The sequence below is a fragment of the Symphalangus syndactylus genome, chromosome 13 (assembly GCF_028878055.3).
Source record: "Symphalangus syndactylus isolate Jambi chromosome 13, NHGRI_mSymSyn1-v2.1_pri, whole genome shotgun sequence".
Lineage (NCBI taxonomy): Eukaryota > Metazoa > Chordata > Mammalia > Primates > Hylobatidae > Symphalangus > Symphalangus syndactylus.
This window is the reverse complement of record NC_072435.2, coordinates 91,991,569-92,015,349: the sequence shown is the minus strand read 5'-3', so window position 1 is coordinate 92,015,349 and position 23,781 is coordinate 91,991,569. Positions and strand designations below refer to the sequence as shown.

The 23,781-nt window shown below is 36.3% G+C and overlaps 1 protein-coding gene across 2 annotated transcripts in view; it reads right to left on the bottom strand.

The window, feature by feature from the left end:
• CFAP54 (cilia and flagella associated protein 54) overlaps positions 1 to 23,781 on the bottom strand; it is a 386,261-nt gene that overhangs the window by 224,750 nt on the left and 137,730 nt on the right. For both annotated transcript variants that reach the window (XM_055237476.1, XM_055237478.1), the window contains exons 29-36: positions 22,217 to 22,306; positions 21,094 to 21,220; positions 17,834 to 17,945; positions 17,388 to 17,488; positions 7,836 to 8,066; positions 4,091 to 4,233; positions 2,044 to 2,225; positions 307 to 534 (exon numbers count right to left, since the gene is read on the bottom strand). In XM_055237476.1, coding sequence (XP_055093451.1) covers positions 307 to 534; positions 2,044 to 2,225; positions 4,091 to 4,233; positions 7,836 to 8,066; positions 17,388 to 17,488; positions 17,834 to 17,945; positions 21,094 to 21,220; positions 22,217 to 22,306 — 1,214 coding nt within the window. The remainder of the gene's footprint in view (positions 1 to 306; positions 535 to 2,043; positions 2,226 to 4,090; positions 4,234 to 7,835; positions 8,067 to 17,387; positions 17,489 to 17,833; positions 17,946 to 21,093; positions 21,221 to 22,216; positions 22,307 to 23,781) is intronic.

Here is a 23,781-nt window from a genome sequence, read left to right as displayed (position 1 = left end):
TCTATTTCTTTATCTGGCAAAACATTGTTATAAGGATTAAGTGCATTAAGGCTAATTTATGTAGGGGCTGGAGTTCAGTTTATGTTACTTTCCCTTCCCGATAACAAGCTAAATTTTCAGGCTAAGCTATTGTTAGTTAACATCAATGCAAGTTATATATTGTAAACAAAATTATAATGAGAAGCAAATGAAATGTAGACAAACCAAATGAGAAATCAAAAAAAAATCAGTTTCTACTTATACCAAGATGCACAGTACGATATTTTTAACTGAATATAATAAAAATAATTACCAAAGTGTCCTTACCTTAATAGAATTGGTATCTTGTAGTTGTATTAACATGTCAATAAGTAATTCTGCTCCCAAATAGAATGGTAAAACAGAGGTGCAGAGGAAACCATCTTGGCTAATAGGAAATGTTTTATCAAGATCCACTGCCTGTTTAAGAAGTATTTGTAGTTCCTGAGTAAAGTTCCATAAGGCCCGACAGCAGTTCTGAAGCAGAGTCCAATAACCACCACGATGAGCAAGAACCTATGACAAACACAAAATTTAAAAGACCCCAAAGTTCCAAAGGTTACAGATCTCTGAACAACTTCATCTTCATCTTTTTCCAAATATTATGTGTCAATAGTAAAAATAACTAACATCATTTGTTAGTATCACTTACATGAGTTAGACACTGTTATATGTATTATCTCATTTACTTCAAACAAAGATTCCATGAAGTAAGTGTGCACTACGTACTAGTATTTTACCCAATTTACAGATGAGGAAATGGAGTCATGGGTTCAGCATGGCTAACCCATTGTTCTAGGTGCTGGGAATTCAGCAGCGAGCAAGGGAAACTGGGTCTGCCCTCATGCTGCTTACATTCATTTCGGGAGATGGACACTAGAAAAGTAGACATATAAAAACATAATTTCAAGCAATAAGAAGTTTTATAAAGAAAAATAAAGCAGAAATTAGTTAGAACCTGACAAAGCATTACAGGACAGGTTGCTTTAGACAGGGTGGTCAGGAAAGAAGTCCTCTCTGATGAGGTAGCATTTGAGCAAACATCTGAATATTGAACAAGTCATGTGAAAGTGGCAGTGAGGGTGTTGGGCGGAGAAGAACATTTGAGGCTCAGGGAACAGCAAGGTGACACTGAGGGCTGAGGATGGAACAAACTAAGTGCTTTCAAGACTGCTGACCCATGGGAGTGAGCTAAACAACAGCAAGAGTAAGAGGAGCTGAGTTCTGCAAGGTGCTCAGGACCAGCTTTTCCAGGGCCCTGAAGCTGGAGGCCAGGATAGGATTCGATGCTCATGGTCAAAGCAGGTGATCCAGGTTTACATTACATTATGTAAAAATCACTCTGTCCACTCCATGGGGCATATGAGAACCTGTCTTCCTTTCTTATCTAGAAAGGATAGATTTCTCCTTACCTCTTGAGGAGTTTAAAGTATATGCCCTTCCTGCTATGAAAAAAAGAAACTGATTTCTTTGTAGCTAACAATTCCAATTCTGGGTTTAATCGTGTCTCATATAATATTTAAGAAGAAAAAGAAAAGCATTTGAGAGAACATGGAAGTGATGGGAAGAAGGAGACCGGGGGCAAGGGCAGGGCTCTCTTGTAGCCTAGAAAGATATTTTCCTGTCCTAGAAAGAAGAGAGAGATTTATAGTACCCCCAAAAGAGATCAAGTCCCTATAGAGGAACCTCTTGCATTATGATAGAACCCCATGACTCGGCAGAGAGGTGCATGCATATTCATAGGAACTGCATGAACAGCGACAAAGAACACCTGGGCTCTGGGTGGATGGATGACAATGACCAAAGAAGCTTCCCCGCTCTGCCTGACAATTGGACAACACATGCCCTCAGTATCACTGCAGGTACACCTCAAAAGTGACTTAGGATACACCCAGCACGATGAGGTCTCAAAGTCACAACTAAAATTATGTATAGTAAGAAAATAAACACAATGTATCTTACATGCCCGGGTTGGTGGGCTGAAATTTATGTCTACTACACTGCAAACAAGAAAGATTGCATTACCATTGCTCTTCTGCAGTATAAAAAGATTTTCATAAAACGATCCATTACACACAAATTTGCTCCTCGGTCCTTTTCTTTAGCACTAGAACCTGATTGAGAGTCTGAGTCATAAACTGTTTGTGTCTTGGACATATTTTCATCACTCATTATGGAATTAATAAATGTAGAAAATTCTTCAGCATCTACAGTACAAAAATATGACATGTTTAAAAACATAGAATTAAGTTCCAAAAAACACAGTAGGTGATAAGGGTCAAATGAGTAATTCAGATAACAAATGCTACATCAATTTGGAGAAAGGACAAGACTTTCCGAGATACAATGAACCAGGGAAAGTTTCTAGAGAAGGAGGTATTTGGGTCTTAAAGAATGGGCATGATTTAGCTATATGGAGAAATACAGAGAACGTCATTTCAGACAAAGTCGATGGCAAAAGGAACAATGCAGAAGTAGGAATGTACATGTTTTTTGAAGGGAACAATAGAAAATACTACTGTCCTTTCATTTCCTCCCAAACAGGCCACTCCTAAGACACATATATCAGAAAGTGAGCTGCACCTCTGGAGTTAGGCAGTGCAGCAACCTTGGCCATGCATTCCCCTGCTGGTGTAGCATAAAAAAGAAGGCTTTCTCCTGCCACCAACTTTCTCTTAGAACCCTGCATTAGATAGTAAGTCTCGGTAGCAAAATATTCTATTGCCAATTTCATGGTAGGTCTTAGGTAGAGAGCCAGTTTAAAAAAAAAGAAAAACTCAGGAAGCTATATACTACAAGCTATATTCAACAATCAGACTTCTATGGCTATGGAATTCACCTTCAAATACTTCACTATACAGAGTATGATATGCACATACCTGTGAAATCTAATCTATATCCTAGAAGAAATCAGAAAGCATGCCAAGTACCTCAAACATAAATCAACACTCCTGGGGCAGTTAACTGGCATACCAAGAACTCTGGTTGACAATAAATCCCATAGCACTTAAAATGTCATTACTAAAAGTCTATATAAGTGAGTTTGTAACAGCCTAAAGGTATTAGAAATAAATTTTTATTTGTGAAATGAACCATATCATTGGTTAGAAAGTGTCCAGGTTCCATCATCTTTGCAGGAAAGGGGTGTGGAAATTAGGTTAGTCAGACTAGAGTTTCCAGAGCATACCCTGATCAAGAACCCTGTTTTCGGCTGGGCGCGGTGGCTCACACCTATAATTCCAACACTTTGGGAGGCAGAGGCAGGTGGATCACAAGGTCAGGAGTTGGAGACCAGCCTGGCCAACATAGTGAAACCCCGTCTTTACTAAAAATACGAAAAATTAGCCAGGCGTGGTGGCACGTGCCTGTAATCCCAGCTACTTGGGAGGCTGAGGCAGGAGAATCGCTTGAATTCAGGAGGTGGAGGTTGCAGTCAGCCGAGATCGCCACTGCACTCCAGCCCAGGTGATAGCATGAGACTCCATCTCAAAAAAAAAAAAAAAAGAACCCTGTTTACCTGCATGTCTCTACCTTTTGGGGTCCCCTGTCACCTGACTAGATAACAAGGCTTCATTCATCTTAGAGTGAGCTTTCTTGCAAGATGCTGGTTGAAAATCCTAGGGCAATGGTAGATTCCCCTGAATACAAAATCAGCTATCATGATAGTTTGGGTGCCTGCTTGTATTAGTATGTTTGATGGAATTTGCTTGGGAACTTATTTCCACTAAAACATAACACCTGATAGCAAGTCTTCACCTATCTTGAACCACCAAAGGCTATGAATATTTAATTTAAAACATTATATTTGCTGAACAATCAAATTGGCTAAGGTTAAAATACAAAATAGATATTTCCAAATATATGCAATAATATCATAAGAATATAGAAATTTTGTAAAATAGAGCAAACAAGAATCTCCTACAAAATATCAAAACTCGACTAAATTGCTGATCCTTTGGAAAACTGGGTGTATACCTTTGTGTGTCCACGATGTGTATGTGTGTTGTGTTGTGTTTTTTAGTGAATAAAAATCTAGAGGTAATTTGATAATAAACTAACATGTTTATTTTACCTGATGGTAAGTTGGCCTTTCTTTTTTTGGCTGTAAGAAGGAAATCAAGCATTGCTTTATAATTTTCTACAGTCAATTTTCTTGTTGGTAATACTGTTCCTGAATTATACAGTGAGAATATGTTAGGATCACATGATCGGAAACTGCAAGGGGGGAAAATCACATTAAATAACAATATAAGCAAAATTGAATTAAAACTGTCAAATGCAATCTATTTTTATTTTTAAAACATTTGTGAGTACTCCCAAATTTTAAATCATGAAGAGTTTTGGCACTTAATCAAAGCCCAACATTTTTTCACTAACTTTTAAAATTATGCAATGTAATTTTGCTCTTGGGAATTTTAACATCGATATATATTTCTCTGAAAGGGCTCTTGAAAATGGGAATAAAAATATCTGTGCCGACTCTGTGAGCTCTGAACAACAATTTATTTCAACTTAAAACCATCTGATTTGAACAGAACTCAATGACAATGCTTACTATACAGAGTAATGTGTCCATAATCAATGGCATTTCTTTTTTTTTTTTTTTTTTTTGAGACAGAGTCTCACTCTGTCACCCGGACTGGAGTGCAGTGGCGCGATATAGGCTCACTGCAAGTTCTGCCTCCTGGGTTCATGCCATTCTCCTGCCTCAGCCTCCAGAATAGCTGGGACTACTGGTGCCCACCACTATGCCCGGCTAATTTTTTGTATTTTTAGTAGAGACAGTGTTTCACCGTGTTAGCCAGGATGGTCTGGATCTCCTGACCTTGTGATCCGCCCACCTCGGCCTCCCAAAGTACTAGGATTACAGGCGTGAGCCACTGCACCCAGCCGTCATTTCTTTTTTAAAATAAGGTCTAGGCATTAAACAGTCTTGCATCAAAAATAATAAATAGTTTCTATTCATTATTCTTTTTTATTATTATACTTTAAGTTTTAGGGTACATGTGCACAACATGCAGGTTTGTTACATATGTATACATGTGCCATGTTGGTGTGCTGCACCCATTAACTCATCATTTACATTAGGTATATCTCCTAATGCTGTCCCTCCCCACTCCCACCACCCCACAACAGGCCACGGTGTGTGATGTTCCCCTTCCTGTGTCCATGTGTTCTCATTGTGCAATTCCCACCTATGAGTGAGAACATAGGTTTGGTTTTTTGTCCTTGTGATAGTTTGCTGAGAATGATGGTTTCCAGCTTCATCCATATCCCTACAAAGGACATGAACTCATCATTTTTTATGGCTGCATAGTATTCCATGGTGTATATGTGCCACATTTTCTTAATCCAGTCTATCATTGTTGGACATTTGGGTTGGTTCCAAGTCTTTGCTATTGTGAATAGTGCCGCAATGAACATACATGTGCATATGTCTTTATGGCAGCATGATTTATAATCCTTTGGGTATATACCCAGTAATGGGATCACTGGGTCAAATGGTATTTCTAGTTCTAGATCCTTGAGGAATCGCCACACTGACTTCCACAATGGTTGAACTAGTTTACAGTCCCACCAACAGTGTAAAAGTGTTCCTGTTTCTCCACATCCTCTCCAGCACCTGTTGTTCTGTTGTTTCCTGACTTTTTAATGATCGCCATTCTAACTGGTGTGAGATGGTATCTCATTGTGGTTTTGATTTGCATTTCTCTGATGGCCAGTGATGATGAGCATTTTTTCATGTGTGTTTTTGGCTGCATAAATGTCTTCTTTTGAGAAACGTCTGTTCACATCTTTTGCCCACTTTTTGATGGGGTTGTTTTTTTCTCATAAATTTGTTTGAGTTCATTGTAGATTCTGGATATTAGCCCTTTGTCAGATGAGTAGATTGCAAATATTTTCTCCCATTCCGTAGATTGCCTGTTCACTCTGATGGTAGTTTCTTTTGCTGTGCAGAAGCTCTTTAATTAGATCCCATTTGCCAATTTTGGCTTTTGTTGCCATTGCTTTTGGTGTTTTAGACATGAAGTCCTTGCCCATGCCTATGTCCTGAACGGTATTGCCTAGGTTTTCTTCTAGGGTTTTTATGGTTTTAGGTCTAACACTTAAGTCTTTAATCCATCTTGAATTAATTTTTGTATAAGGTATAAGGAAGGGATCCAGTTTCAGCTTTCTACATATGGCTAGCCAGTTTTCCCAGCACCATTTATTAAATAAGGAATCCTTTCCCCATTTCTTGTTTTTGTCGGGTTTGTCAAAGATCAGATAGTTGTAGATATGTGGCATTATTTCTGAGGGCTCTGTTCTGTTCCATTGGTCTATATCTCTGTTTTGGTACCAGAACCATGCTGTTTTGGTTACTGTAGCGTTGTAGTATAGTTTGAAGTCAGGTAGAGTGATGCCTCCAGCTTTGTTCTTTTGGCTTAGGATTGACTTGGTGATGCAGGCTCTTTTTTGGTTCCATATGAACTTTAAATTAGTTTTTTCCAATTCTGTGAAGAAAGTCATTGGTAGCTTGATGGGGATGGCATTAAATCTATAAATTACCGGCTGAGGCAGGAGAATGGCGTGAACCCGGGAGGCGGAGCTTGCAGTGAGCCGAGATCAGGCCACTGCACTCCAGCCTGGGTGACAGAGCAAGACTCCGTCTCAAAAAAAAAAAAAAAAAAAAAAAAAAAAAACTATAAATTACCTAGGCAGTATGGCCATTTTCACGATATTGATTCTTCCTAACCATGAGCATGGAATGTTCTTCCATTTGTTTGTATCCTCTTTTATTTCATTGAGCAGTGGTTTGTAGTTCTCCTTGAAGAGGTCCTTCACATCGCTTGTAAGTTGGATTCCTAGGTATTTTATTCTCTTTGAAGCAATTGTGAATGGGAGTTCACTCATGATTTGGCTCTCTGTTTGTCTGTTATTAGCCTATAAGAATGCTTGTGATTTGTGCACATTGATTTTGTATCTTTTTCATAGCTACACAGTATTCCATATTATGTATGTATCTTCCATTTTTATCTCTCACAGCACTTAGCCAAAGACACTCAGTAAGCGCTTAAAAATGTCTGTTGAGTTAATGATAGAAAATTGACAATGGATGAGTAAATATGATCTTAAAGTACGCCTCTATGAAATAGACATTTGCCTAATGCCTACTAATATCTACATTTATTCTATAATTCATATTAAACTTCTCTTGGAATTACATTTTACCCTTGCACTGAAAGCTAGATCAACAAACATATTCAAGCTACAATCAAATTATCACTTATATCCAGCACGTAATTGGGAAAGATTCTGAGATTAAAACTTAAGAAATAAACCAATGGTCAGTGATACGGTTTTGCTCTCTGTCCCCACCCAAAGCTCACCTTGAATTGTAATAATCCCCCCATGTCAAGGGCAGGACCAGATGGAGGTAACTGAATCATGGGGGCAGTTTTCCCCATGCTGTTCTCATGATAATGAGTCTCACAAGATCTGATCGTTTTATGAGCATATGGTATTTCTCCTGCTTGCACTTCTCTCTCCTGCCACCATGTGTAGAAGGATGTGTTTGCTTCCCCTTCTACCATGATTATGTTTCTTGAGCCCTCCCCAGTGGAACTGTGAGTCAAATTAAACCTTCTTCCTTTATAAATTACCAGGCTCAGGAAGTTCTTTATAGCAGCATGAGAACAGACTAATAGAGCCAGTATAAAGATAGAAGCACTCTGTAAACCTCCTTAAGTTGTTAGCACCATTGGAGCTCTGAACATACAAATACAATCCATGTTCATGAAACTAAAAAAGTATTTTTCATCAATAATATACTATACCTGACCATCAGACGTGACGTGCCAAATTTCATCTTCATACGCTCCCATAGCTTTTGTAAAACCAGGTTAAAGTGTGCACCTGCTAGATACAGGTTCATCTGAGCTCTCCAGGGCATCTCTTCAAGTGATAGACGATGGAACCTCTTTCTTTTAACATAACTTAATATTAGAGGATTCAAGTAATCCATCAGGTATCGTTGTGCTGCTTTCCTAACACTGGCTCTCCTATTTCTGCCAAGGGAGAAAGAAGTTATGAAATTACACAAGAACTTTCAGATATTTAATAAAGAAGAATCATTCCAATTTGGAAAGAATACATCAAGAAGTCACTTGACTGCCCTTATGAAAATGTTTCTGGCTTATCATTTCTGCAGTGCTAGAAATATGAACCAGGGTGGTTAAAAAAAAGGCACAGGGATAAGCACCAGGAACAAAGACACCATGTATTGCCTTCAACTCTCTCTGAAGTCTGTGTGCTTAGCTCAAACCAACCAGAGCTTTTATTTTTCATAACCAAAAGGCCACTGAGATTAGACAACAAAATTATGATATGATGTTCACATTCATCAACTAAATTCAATATTAAACAAGAAAATCATTTCTCTGTATTGGTCCTTGAGGAAAAAACAATGCAGCAAAATTTTGTCTAACATTAGTTAGACTCTAGAAGAAATAAAACATCAGTGGAATATAGCTGAGATGACTTCATACCTGCATATTCAATATGCTCCAGAAAAAAATATACTCAAATTTTAGCTAATAGTTTAGATTTCAAGTATAATATATATTCAATTTTTTAAAATCATCCCTATCAAGACTCAAAGTAGTCCAATTATTTGCACAGTTATATAGTTGTTTATGGAGCATATTGTTCCAAGCATATTTTCAGTTTTTTTATTCTGTTAGCAATGTTGCTACCCTATTGGTCAGCACCAATCTACCTGATTTATATTGTACACTTATATATTGTTCAGAATCTAAATCAACACACACACACATACACACATACAATAAAAAAAAATGATGGATATGAAGAAGGCAGGCAGATGTTGTTGAAATAGAGGAGGAAACATTTGAAGAAAGGAAGGAGGGCAGCTTCCTTTTGATGTGTAGTGTTTACATTATCACTCAGTTCTAAATATGTTTTAGTTTATTGATGATTTGCTTTTAATCCAACAGTTTTAGGGCTTTTTGTCATTGTTTAGTTGGTTTTAGTGATGTTATTTGGTTTCCCAATAAATGTGAATCTTTTTAATAGCTGTATCCTGAAAGATAAAAATATAATTTCCAAAATGAAAATCAATCTTGTCCCCATATGAGTAGATCAATTCTCCTCAAAAGGCCAAGATGAGTCAACAATCGGTTGCATCTTCCTTGCCATGGAGAGTGAGATAGTTCAGGGAGATCAGCGACAGGATAGGCTTCCTCCAGGTATCTTGGCAAGGTAATGACAGACTCCAGGTGGCTCAGAAGAGAATTCACATCCAGCCCACAGAGGGTACAGAATGCTTTTCCTCCTATCATCTGAACAGTTCTGAATATTCAGGGCGCTCCAATAACCTGATTTGTGTCTCCACGAGCAACAGGTCTGAGGACACCCAAGAGACAGAGAGAGAGCTCCGCAAGGACAATCAGCACAAATCCTCAGTGATGTGAAGCCATAAGGGGAAGCAGATAAACACCTGAATTAAAAAATATTTAGGAATCCTGAAACTACCTTCTATACATTCTAGCTTAAGGAAATAAGCTAGCATATTGACATTAGCAGAACCAGGATTCTCACCATTAGGGAAAAGAGTTACAATTAGAAAAAGAGAAAACTCTGGAAAGTATCCTGTGGTTTTGAACTGGAATTCCAGTTATTAGAATGAATTTATGGTTTTAGACACAGAGAGAGATAGAGACAGAGAGATTTATATAGCTATATTTAGATAGATATGTTTAGATGGATGATAAGACAGATTTAGATAGATAAATTTATCTGGACAAATATATTTCCTAGCTCAGTCTATTGAGAGGACCTGGAAGCAAAGCCACATCAGTAGCCCTCACAACTTAGATTCTAAACACCACTTCTCACTAAAAGAAATCAATTGACTCGAGGGCTGTACAAGGTGTGTACAAGATGAACATCTTGTGGTAAGAAGTAGCTCAAAAAAAATGATGGAAGCATGTCAAAAACTGAAGAGCTAGCCTGGAAGAGCTCCTGCTAGCCAAATCTAGAGCAATTTGAGAATTAAAATAAACAATAATGTTAATTTGATAGAGAATATCCACAGAACAAAACCTACCACAAATACCATTTTTTTTTATACTTCAAGTTTTAGGGTACATGTGCACAACATGCAGGTTTCTTACATATGAATACATGTGCCATGTTGGTGTGCTGCACCCATTAACTCATCATTTAACATTAGGTATATCTCCTAATGCTATCCCTCACCCCTCCCCCCAACCCACAACAGGCCCCGGTGTGTGATGTTCCCCTTCCTGTGTCCATGTGTTCTCATTGTGCGATTCCCATCTATGAGTCAGAACATGTGGTGTTTGGTTTTTTGTCCTTGTGATAGTTTGCTGAGAATGATGGTTTCCAGCTTCATCCATGTCCCTACAAAGGACATGAACTCATCATTTTTTACGGCTGCATAGTATTCCATGGTGTATATGTGCCACATTTTCTTAATCCATTCTATCATTGTTGGACATTTGGGTTGGTTCCAAGTCTTTGCTATTGCGAATAGTGCCACAATAAACATACGTGTGCATGTGTCTTTATAGCAGCATGATTTATAATCCTTTGGGTATATACCCAGTAATGGGATCACTGGGTCAAATGCTATTTCTAGTTCTAGATCCTTGAGGAATCGCCACACTGACATCCACAAATGGTTGAACTAGTTTACAGTCCCACCAACAGTGTAAAAGTGTTCCTGTTTCTCCACATCCTCTCCAGCACCTGTTGTTTCCTGACTTTTTAATGATCGCCACTCTAACTGATGTGAGATGGTATCTCATTGTGGTTTTGATTTGCATTTCTTTGATGGCCAGTGATGATGAGCATTTTTTCATGTGTCTTTTGGCTACATAAATGTCTTCTTTTGAGAAATGTCTGTTCATATCCTTCACCCACTTGTTGATGGGGTTGTTTGTTTTTTTCTTGTAAATTTGTTAAAGTTCATCATAGATTCTGGATATTAGCCCTTTCTCAGATGAGTAGATTGCAAATATTTTCTCTCATTCCGTAGATTGCCTGTTCACTCTGATGGTAGCTTCTTTTGCCGTGCAGAAGCTCTTTAGTTTAATTAGATCCCATTTGTCAATTTTGGCTTTTGTTGCCATTGCTTTTGATGTTTTAGACATGAAGTCCTTGCCCATGCCTATGTCCTGAATGGTATTGCCTAGGTTTTCTTCTAGGGTTTTTATGGTTTTAGGTCTAACATGTAAGTCTTTAATCCATCTTGAATTAATTTTTGTATAAGGTGTAAGGAAGGTATCCAGTTTCAGCTTTCTACATATGGCTAGCCAGTTTTCCCAGCACCATTTATTAAATAAGGAATCCTTTCCCCATTTCTTGTTTTTGTCAGGTTTGTCAAAGATCAGATAGTTGTAGATATGTGGCATTATTTCTGAGGGCTCTGTTCTGTTCCATTGGTCTATATCTCTGTTTTGGTACCAGAACCATGCTGTTTTGGTTACTGTAGCTTTGTAGTATAGTTTGAAGTCAGGTAGAGTGATGCCTCCAGCTTTGTTCTTTTGGCTTAGGATTGACTTGGCAATGCAGGCTCTTTTTTGGTTCCATATGAATTTTAAATTAGTTTTTTCCAATTCTGTGAAGAAAGTCATTGGTAGCTTGATGGGGATGGCGTTGAATCTATAAATTACCTTGGGCAGTATGGCCATTTTCATGATATTGATTCTTCCTATCCATGAGCATGGAACGTTCTTCCATTGGTTTTTATCCTCTTTTATTTCATTGAGCAGTGGTTTGTAGTTCTCCTTGGAGAGGTCCTTCACATCCCTTGTAAGTTGGATTCCTAGGTATTTTATTCTCTTTGAAGCAGTTGTGAATGGAAGTTCACTCATGATTTGGCTGTTTGTCTGTTATTGGTGTATAAGAATACCTGTGATTTTTGCACATTGATTTTGTATCCTGAGACTTTGCTGAAGTTGCCTATCACCTTAAGGAGATTTTGGGCTGAGACAATGGGGTTTTCTAGATATACAATCATGTCATCTGCAAACAGAGACAATTTGACTTCCTCTTTTCCTAATTGAATACCCTTTATTTCTTTCTCCTGCCTGATTGCCCTGGCCAGAACTTCCAACACTATGTTGAATAGGAGTGGTGAGAGAGGGCATCCTTGTCTTGTGCCAGTTTTCAAAGGGAATGCTTCCAGTTTTTGCCCATTCAGTATGATATTGGCTGTGGGTTTGTCATAAATAGCTCTTATTACTTTGAGATACGTCCCATAAATACCTAATTTATTGAGAGTTTTTAGCAAGAAGTTGTTGAATTTTGTCAAAGGCCTTTTCTGCATCTATTGAGATAATCACGTGGTTTTTGTCATTGCTTCTGTTTATATGCTGGATTACATTTATTGATTTGTGTATGTTGAACCAGCCTTGCATCCCAGGGATGAAGACCACTTGATCATGGTGGATAAACTTTTTGATGTGCTGCTGGATTCGGTTTCCCAGTACTTTATTGAGGATTTTTGCATTGATGTTCATCAGGGATATTGGTCTAAAATTCTCTTTTTTTGTTGTGTCTCTGCCAGGCTTTGGTATCAGGATGATGCTGGCCTCATAAAATGAGTTAGGGAGGAATCCCTCTTTTTCTATCGATTGGAATAGTTTCAGAAGGAATGGTACCAGCTCCTCCTTGTACCTCTGGTAGAATTCAGCTGTGAATCCATCTGGTCCTGGACTTTTTTTGGTTGGTAGGCTATTAATTATTGCCTCGATTTCAGAGCCTGTTATTGGTCTATTTAGAGATTCAACTTCTTCCTGGTTTAGTCTTGGGAGAGTGTATGTGTCGAGGAATTTATCCATTTTTTCTAGATTTTCTAGTTTATTTGCATAGAGGTGTTTATAGTATTCTCCGATGGTAGTTTGTATTTCTGTGGGATTGGTGGTGATATCCCCTTTACCATTTTTTCTTGTGTCTATTTGATTCTTCTCTCTTTTCTTCTTTATTAGTCTTGCTATCGGTCTATCAATGTTGTTGATCTTTTCAAAAAACCAGCTCCTGGATTCATTGATACCGGAATCTCTGGGACACATTCAAAGCAGTGTGTAGAGGGAAATATATAGCACTAAATGCCCACAAGAGAAAGCAGGAAAGATCTAAAATTAATACCCTAACATCACAATTAAAACAACTAGAGAAGCAAGAGCAAACACATTCAAAAGCTAGCAGACGGCAAGAAATAACTAAGATCAGAGCAGAACTGAAGGAAATAGAGACACAAATACCATTCTTAATGCTAAAATGTTGAAAATGTGAAAGCGTTCCCTATGAAATGGGAATCAGACAAATATGCCCACTAACATCATTTTTGTTTTAGCATTGTATTGATGGGCTTAGCCAGAACAATAAGGAAGAAAAAGGAAAAGGGGGAAAGGATTGGAAAGTCAATATACAAAAATAACTCTATTTCTACATACCATCAATAAACAATGAGTTCTAAAAGAATCATTTCCAGTAGCTTCAAAAACATACCTAGAAATTAATCAATGATATATAAGATCTATTCACAAGAAGCAGAAATTACAAAGGTAATTTAAAAACATATAGAACTAAACGAGAATGAAAATTTTAGTAAAAATTGTAGGATGCAGACTAGGTGCAGTGGCTCATGCCTGTAATCCCAGCACTTTGGGAGGCTGAAGTGAGTGGATCATGAGGTCAGGAGTTCAAGACCAGCCTGACCAACATAGTGAAACCCCGTCTCTACTAAAAATACAAAAATTAGTCAAGCGTGGTGGTGCATGCCTGTAATCCCATCTACTCAGGAGGCTGAGACAGGAGAATCACTTGAACCGGGGAGGCAGAGGTTGCAGTGAGCCAAGATCGTGCCACTGCACTCCAGCCTGGGTGACACAGTGAGACTCCATCTCAAAAAAAAAAAAAAAAAAAAAAAAAAAAAAAAAAAAAAAAAAAGATGTTCTCTATCATTAGCCATTAGAGAAATGCAAATTAAGGCCATGAGGTATCACTACACACCTATTTTAATAGCTAAAATTAAAAAACCAGTAATAATGCTCAGCGCTGGAAATCATGAGTAGAAACTAGATCACTCACATACTGTTGATGGGAATGTAAAAATGTGCAGCCAGTCTGCAAAAGAGTGGAGGATGCCTTACAAAATTAAACATGCTTACCATTCGACGAAGCAATTGCACTCTTGGGTATTTATCACAGAGAAATGAAGATTTATGTTTATATAAAAACTGCACATGAATGCTCATCACAGCATTATTCCTAATAGTCAAATGCTATTGGGTTGGAAACAATCTAAATGCACTTCAATAGGTAAATGGTAATAAACTATGGAAGATTTATGCCATGGAATACTACTAAGCAATAATAAGTGAACTCGTGGATACACACAACTTGGGTGACTCTCAAGGGAATTATGCTAAGTGAAACAAAAAGCCTCAAAAGGTTACATACTGTGGTGGTCATACAAATTCTACAGATTGTATAGAATACACACACAGACACACGAACACACACACATGTGCATGCAAACTTGCTGTAATCCGAATAAGGTCAGTGGATTATATCAGTGCCAATTTCCTGGTTGTGATATTGTACTATAGTTGTACAGCTATCATTAGAAACTGGATGAAGGATATATGGGATCTCTCTGTATTACTTCTTATAACTGCACATGAATCTATAATTATCTGGAAATAAAAAAGTTTTAAATACGCATGTTACAACAAGGATGTCCACAATCACAAACTCTTTTCCTGATTAAACTCGAAGTCCTAGCCTGTAGGCTAAACATGAAAAGGAAAGAAGAGGCTGGAGCATTAGAAAGGAATAAGCAAAACATTATCTCTTCAGATTATGACTGTCCACACACACAAAAAAAACTGTATCTACAAATAAATTATCAAGTTGTTTAGAAGATCAGTATGCAAAAAATCAACTACACACCTATACAAAGAATAGAAAAATTCAAAAATGTAATTTTAAAATATAATTTACACTAATATCAAAAAACAGTTCCTTGATGTATCTAACAAAAGATATATAACACGGTTATGGAGAAAATCATAGAAATTTATTGAAAGGCATTAAAGACGTAAGAAAGTGATCTGTCTACTAACAGAAAAACACAACAGTGTAAAAATAAATAAATAAATAATTTCTAAAAACCTTCCTATACCAATACATACATTCAATTCTATCTTTATCAAAATCATAGTAGAGTTTTTTGTATTAATCAAAAAACCATTCCATTTTGTGGAAGAATACCCAAGACTTGCATGAAGGAAAAGAATATTCTGGAGAAACTTGTTCCTCAGACAGCAAAACTCAATTTAAAACTAGACTAATTATGATGGTTTGATATTGACTCAGGAATAAGTTAATAGACTAATCAAACAGAGAAGAGATCCCAAAGCTACATATATGAAAACTTGCTAAGTGACAAAGTTAACAGTGACAATAGAATAGATTACTCAATAAATTGTGCCGACCAACTGAATACCTGCAACAAAATTAAAAAAAGAGAGTGGAAGGGATTCATCTTCTCACCATATGCAAAAACAAATTAATGAAATTCCTAAATGTGAAAGTCGAAAATTTAAATTTACAAAGAGAATATCTTTACTATCCCAGATTAGGAAAGAATTTCCAAAACAATAAAGGGAAACATTGGTATATTTGACTCCATTAAGAATTAAAACTTTTGAATTAATTATTAAAAAACTTTAAAATGTGAACTGATGAGCCACAAACTGGGAGAAGAATTAGCATCCAAACTTATAAAACTAAATAAGGAAACAAAAGTTTTTAAATGTGCAAAGGATACAAACAAGCAGTCCTGAGACTGGAAAAACCCTTGGGCCAAATAAAAATATGAAAAGATGCCTAACCTTAGGAATCAAAGAAATGAAAATTGTAACAACAAGATAAAATTTCATACCACATAGTTCCACAAAAATGTGATAATAATATCAAGTGTTGGTGAAGACCTTGAATAACGGAAATTTTTCACAACATGATAAAAATTTAAGAGCAACTTAGCAATATCTAGTAACACTAAAATGTTCATATCTTGAAAACCGCAACCCTGTGTATTTACCCTACAGAAACTCTCATACGTACATAAGGAGATACATACAAGAATGTCCTTTGTAACATTGTTTACAACAGTGAAAAGTTAGAAAGAATTTAAATGTTTATTTATGGGAGACTGAATAAATCATTTAAAAAGTTTATTATACAATATATAATATATATTATATGATATATGCATAATAAATAATATATATTTATTATGCATGTTAAATTATGCGTTATTTATATTTATGTGTATGTATTATGCACACAGAAATACATATACAATAAATACAATGCATTATACTATATAATTTATTTATTATATGATATTTATTTAGTATATAATGAAATACCATTCAGCAGTGAAATTAATAAAGTAGACTTATGTATAAGTGACATTTCAAAAAATCACAAACATAATATTGAGAGAAAAAAAGCAAATTTCCAAAGCAAATTGGAAAAAATTACAGCATGCATTATTTGGGGCTATATACACATGTGGTTGACATATGAATTCACTCATCAGCATAATAAACACGAAATTTTGGCACAGTATTATTTCCAGGATAGAGGGAAACAGAAATGCATACCAAGACGGGTACATGGGGATTTCAATCGGGTTTGAAAGGTTTTACGTGTGAAGTTGCATAGTTGTTATATTATTTTTTATACCTATCTAAAATATGTCATAATTTAAATAAAGAAAATGAAGGAATAATCAGAGATAGTAGGCAAATGCAAATAAAAACAAAGCAGAATTGGTTCTATTAATATCTATGTGGTGTAAATTAAAATCAAAATCACTAAACAGGTATAGAAAAACATTAGATAATGAAGGTAAGATATATAAAGAATGTATAAGAATAAAAAATTCTTATACATGTGTACTTATAAAAACAGAAACCAAACATTTTGCCATAATATATTTTATAATCAAGAACTTTAGGTTCACTGATAATTTACCAATTTGTTCTCCTAACCACCCTGTCTAAACTATTGCCACCACCATCTTCATGCCAAGCCAAATATTCTATATTATTTCATTTACTTTATAACATTTATCATCATTTTTAACTGTCTTGTTTATTTAGGTGTTTACTTGTTTACTATGCTTTTTTCATTAGTATGTAAGGTCCTTGAAGGCAGTGATTTCACCTGTCTGGTCCACCAGTGTATCCCTAGTACCCAAAATAATGCCCAACACATAGTTACCCTCAAGTAAACGTTTATTGAATTAATTAATTAGTGAATACCTTTCATGTGCCACCATTTCAGAAACAGCTGGATTTTTAAAAATGAAATCTCTTAGAGTTTCCTTTTTTTTACTTCTTATTCTTTGTTGCATTTCTGCACTCTTAATAGAGGAGATAAAATGTTACAAGTTAAATTTAAACTTTGAACACAGTAGTATAATTTATTCATACTCTAATGTTTATCTCTTGACATTGAAATACAGTAGTTTATACCCTCAATTAAAATTACTATCAAAGGCAACAGAAGTACCCCTGTAGACAAAAAAATCTGATTATAACAATCTCTACACGTTAATCTAAAAGTTGTATTGTGTAATTATAAAATTATGCTTGTTAGTATATCCTTCTGTTTCATATTATAATGAGTTTAAATGTAGCCAATCATCTCTAGATACATGAATCTCTTAATTTCATTACCTAAAATTCAAAACTCATAGGAAACTTACTCTTCCAATTTCCATTACTGCAGCTTTGAACTTTAAAGATTTGTTTGCTTTTTTATTCAAAGCACTGTCCTTACATTTCACTTTTATTAGTCCAAGTAGAGACTCATTCCTCCTAATAAAAAAGATAGTCAGTCAAAAAGACCTGCAAAAATTTGCAGAACTACCCCAAAGTAATATGTCTTTAAAGTTTTCACTGAAAGTATACAAGAACATCTAAAACTGCTTGTGTCCTATGCATAAATTAGACTGTGATATCTCTGTTCAGCATGAAATAGCTGGTCTCTCAAAAGAGCAAAGTGTAAATCATATCATAAAATGTGAGTGTCGATGAAGATGCTGAATAATAGAAACTTTTCACAACATTGATAAAAGTTTAAGAGCAACTTAGCAATATCCACTAATGTTAAAATGTTCATATCTTGGAAACTACAGCCCTGTATATTTACAGAAACTCTCACACATGCACAAGGACACATATATAAGAATGTCCTTTGCAGCACTGTTTATAATAATAAAAAATTAGGAAGAATTTAAATGCCTATTTACAGGAGACTGAATAAATAAGTTTTAAAATGTATTATACAATGTATAGGCCGGGCGCGGTGGCTCATGCCTGTAATCCCAGCACTTTGGGAAGCTGAGGCAGGTGGATCACGACGAGGTCAGGAGATCGAGACCATCCTGGCTAACAGGGTGAAACCCTGTCTCTACTAAAAATACAAAAAAAAAAAAAAATTAGTTGGGCGTGGTGGCAGGCACCTACTGTAGTCACAGCCACTCAGGAGGCTGAGGCAGGAGAATGCCGTGAACTTGTGAGGTGGAGCTTGCAGTGAGCCGAGATCACGCCACTGCACTCCAGCCTGGGTGACAGAGCGAGATTCTGTCTCAAAAAAAAAATAATAAAATGTATTATACATTGTATAATAGAGAATATGTTGTATGTTATAATCATATAATAAAAGCTCCCATAGGGCTTTCTATAGGGAAAAAGAGGAGTTGAAGGCATGATGTAGATGGAACAGAACTAGATTGAAAATAAAGTAACGATGGACACTTCTTCCCTTATAACTCAGAGAATACTGTAAAAGTAACCCTAGACAAGCTTCCTTGCTTCCAACAGATTTCAATCTCTTTGGTTCCATCTTTTGCAAGCTCCCAGCCACTGCTGCCCTCTGAATACCAACAGGAACTGAGCTGACCTTTTACCAATACTATAATCTCTCACTGTCCCTTTATTGATACTTGCCTATTTTTCCTGAAATTTCTTTTTTTAATTTATATTTCTTCGTAAGTACTAGCCAGGCACAGCAAAACAGCTTAACATGATAAACGGGATCTCAAAACTTGAATAAAATGTAGGGTCTTATTAATGCAAGGCTAATGAAATGACGGGGTAAGCCTGGATAGCTAGTTCCAGGGGTTGGAACTTGACCCAAATCCATCTTGGTCCCTTCGCTCCAGTTTTGATGAAGATAACCCTAATCCCATGGTTGTCTGGAACCCCAGTTCAGCTGTAACAATCCTAAGAATCACCCAGTTAGTTGACATTCGTTTGGGCAAATGTTTTGCTGCCTAAATTAGAAGCCTTTGATCGATGACCATAAGGGACTTGGGGAGCCATCCTCCACGACTTGCAGCCTAAGACTGCCTTCCATTTCCAACCAGCTAGGTCTCTTCTCTACAGCCTCTCTTCTCTCTCTCCCTCACTACCAGGGTGCTTGACCTGGTGGTTATGTTCTTCCAGAAAGAGATGGGAAGGAGAGGAGGTCACATTTAGACTGCAGTCTTTGCCACCATCTTAGCATTCTCCTCCATGAACAGCAGAACCTTCATCCATTGAATACATTAAACTCCTCCACTCCTTGATCTGTTCACTGCTCTGTGGAGCTCTGACTGCTTTTCATTTGGATAAATAGTATTTTAAAATTTTTATGCAAGTCAGTGTTATTGAGGACTTGTTCATTGTTTTAACTATTTATACAATTATGTGTCACTTAGCGGCAGGGATACATTCTGAGAAATACTTTGTTAGGGAATTTTGTCATTGTGTGAACATCATAGAATGTACTTATGCAAACCTAGATGGTATCACCTGCTACACATCTACGGGATACAGCACAGCCTACTGCTCCTAGACTACAAACCCGTACAGCATGTTACTATACTGAACGCTGTAGGCGATATTGTAACATAATAGTCAGTATTTATGTATCTAAACATATCCGAACACAGAAAAAGTACAGTATAAATACAGTATTATAATCTTATGCTCCTCTTCCAGAATATCTCTTATTCTTAGGTTAGACTTCCACAGCCAGCCCTCCACATTTGCCTGCACACTGAAAGTATCTTCTGTTTTTCTTTGGAATCAAGAACATTATTTAACCCTCCTAAATATCTAATTTTAGCTGTTTTTAAAAAAACTTAATAGAACTCTAATTCTGAACAATTCTGTTATTATCATGGCCTGTTTCATTTAATATAAGCAATTTCTTCTTTTATCTTTTGAAAATATGAAGCATATATATACTCTAAGCTTCTGTTCTAATAAACGAAGTACCTATTTTAGGAAGAATATCTTTCTGTATGTTTTTAAGGGAATGCTTCCCTTTTGCTGCCATTTCAAAAACAGGTTTCATGTTACTGATGTTTATTTTTATTAAAATGGGAAGGACAGATCAATGCCCAGTGAAGAAAAGTCCACTCTCAGTTGATAAAAGAAAAGTTGGATTCATTTGGCATCTCTCGTAATTGGTGTGAAGCACTATCATTTTATTTGGGAGCAAAGAGAACCATTCAGGCTTACAGAATAGGAGGGGCAGCTTTAAGGTTTACTGCTTTTATTTGAGGAACTCCCTCTTCACATATACAAATGGAAACCCCAAGAAATGGCTCTATTTGTTACCACGGAAGAATTACAAACACGTGGTAAATGACCAAAACTGGAGCCAAAACCTTGTGTGAGAAAGAACTGATGGCCTAGAGATACTATTATCCATCCTGACTCAATAGCAAAAGACTTAATCTGTTTCCAGCTAGAGACCTGAACATGCTCTATTCTCATTTGTGAGTACATTGTATATATATTTTTACTTTTAGTTATTTATTTACACAGACATGAATTTTCACTATCTCTTAGGCAGTGGTTTTAACTGTATATACTCCACTCTCTTTTTCATCTACCTTATATTTCTTAAAACTGACAATGATATTCATTTTTTAAAGTTGTTAACATGTATAACACTGATAATTGCAAGTACCTTTTCAAGAAGTCATGGACAGGAGTTGTTACCTCTACCATAAGGTGAAATTTTTCCTCATTCATGCATTTTAGCATAACTTGTGTAAAGAATTCCAGAAATCTTGGTTTTTGCTTAAATTTCATAACTGTAATAACAAGGAAGTTCATATATAGTTACCAATATCCTCAATTATTAGTACTGAAGGGTTGCCAGTGCTAGCAGTCATTTTGTTCCAACAGGCAAGTTTATTAATCTGCTTTTTAGATTTCTCCATTTTAAAAAGTATATAGGAATAAATGTGGTATGAACTACTGTTTTTCTAGTATCAATGAATCCTTTACAGTCTATATTAAATTTATTTTCTAAATATCTCAGCATTGAGAAAGATTTCATTAAGGTCACTTCTAATGTATCACTAACTGGGGAAAAAATTGTTGATAATTATCATAACTAGTAATCCTAATTTTTATTATATTTCACTCTGAATTAATCATTATGTTGCCATTTCTCATTAGCTAAACTTGAAATTCACTAATACATTTTTCTTTTTTTTGTTGTTTTTTGAGACAGAGTCTCACTCTGTCACCCAGGCTGGAGTGTAGCGGCACGATCTCAACTCACTGCAACCTCTGCCTCCCAGGTTCAAGTGATTCTCCTGCCTCAGCCTCCTGAGAAGCTGGGATTACAGGCACCCACCACCCAACACCTGGATAATTTTTGTATTTTTAGTAGAGACGGGGCTTCACCATGTTGCCCAGGCTGGTCTCAAACTCCTGACCTCAGGTGATCTGCCTGCCTTGGCCTCCCAAAGTGCTGAGATTACAGGCGTGAGCTTCTGTGCCCAGCCACTAATACATTTTTCAATGCCCTAGTTTTTGTAAGCTTCATAATAACACTATTCACTACCAAAATAAGCCACCATCAAGATTCTGTCTTTCCAGACTTTAAATCAGGTACCTCTTTAGGTCTCTTTCATTACTTGGCAATCAGGATTCTGCATTATTCTGAGTGGGTAAGAATCCAAAATATTCTGCCTAAAACAGGTGAAATCTTCAAGTAGACAACAGAAACAAAATCCACAGAATTAATTCTCTTCAGTGATAAATCGAGTGAACAGCATATACACATCCAGTTCACCTACCTTCTTTCACGGCACCTTTGACTGACCAATTCAAAACTACAGGATAAAGAAATATAGGGTCCTCTCCTCCTGAGAGTTCAGATGTAGCATCTAAGTTTAAAAAATTCAAAAGTCGTATGTTCTGTTTAGTAACCCAAAATACAAATTTTTTGAGTAATTCACAATAACAATTCTTTAAAAGAGATAAAACAGGAAAATACTGAAGTATTTATTCTAAATTATGTGCCTTAAAATAGCAATTATAGCATTACATTTTGGAAATGAAAATAATCTGATGAAATTATTTGCTTCACTTTTCCCCGTAAAAGCTAAGAGGTCCACCACCAAATAGGCAAAGAGTTTCCAAGGCATGATTCTCTGTTTTTCAACAGCTGTCATGTATCAGCAAACCCAAGACTCAGAAATCTACCAATTACATTTATCCCATTTTAGCAAAATTATCTTTAAAAGGCAGTAAAGTATAACACAGCCACTGGAGCCAGACTGGCTGGGTTCAAATTCTAACTATGACATTTTTTAGTTATGAAACCTTGGAAAGTTATTTAGCTTCTCTGTGCCTCAGTTTCCTTATCTTTATAATAGAGATAATAATAGTACCTTCTTATGGCTCTTATATACAGGTTGCATGAGTTTTAATGTGTATATTTTATAAAAATAGTATATTTTGTAAAATAGTGACTGGCACACAGAAAACACTGTACAAAACTATCATTTTATTATTGTTGTTTTTGAATTTACTATTCTTTTTCTAACCATTAGACCACCAAGGAGAATTTACTATTTAGCTACTTATAGCTCATTGTGCTTCTTGGTAAAATATTTTTACTGATATTATAAAAATAAATCACATTTCTAGAACACTGTATATTTTAAGGAATTATACTTTATATATATAATAAGATGATTACAGCTTTCCCAAAGCTATGTTAACTAATTATGGGAATAATCAAATACTTAGTTCAATTCATAAATCCATGCTTGAAACGGGCATGGAACATATTAAAAGAGAGAGATCCAAGTCAGCGAAGCCCACAAGATAGAACAGAGGCACACAGTAGGAGAGGTGAGGTAGGGACATGGAATTCTACAAGTGTAGCCTCATCTCCAAAGGCCATGGGGCAAAAGTAGAGCCTCATACTTAGTTTAAGGCTCAAATTTGGATACTCTCTTTTTCTAGAAGATTTGAAGTACCTGCTTTTTAAAAATGTGACAATACTAATCATCACCAGAAACTAACTCAATTTCCCAAGTAGCCTTCCAGGCTGCAAACTCCAAAATACCAATCATTGCATTAACACATTGGTTTATTATGAAATTACTACAGTACAACGACCTCAAATTAAACTAATCTTTCACTCTGCTTTCTACTCTGGAAGGCATTGGGTCAAACCACTTACACATTAACAAAACTCACACTATTCCTTTATTTCTCAGTTGCATTTTTGACTTCAAAGCAGTGATTTTTGTGCCACCCATAATCCCATCCCACTCTCCCACCAAGGATACCCAGATGGTTGTCACAACTAGGGGGTGGTGTGCTGTGCTTCTGTGAGTAGAGGCCAGGG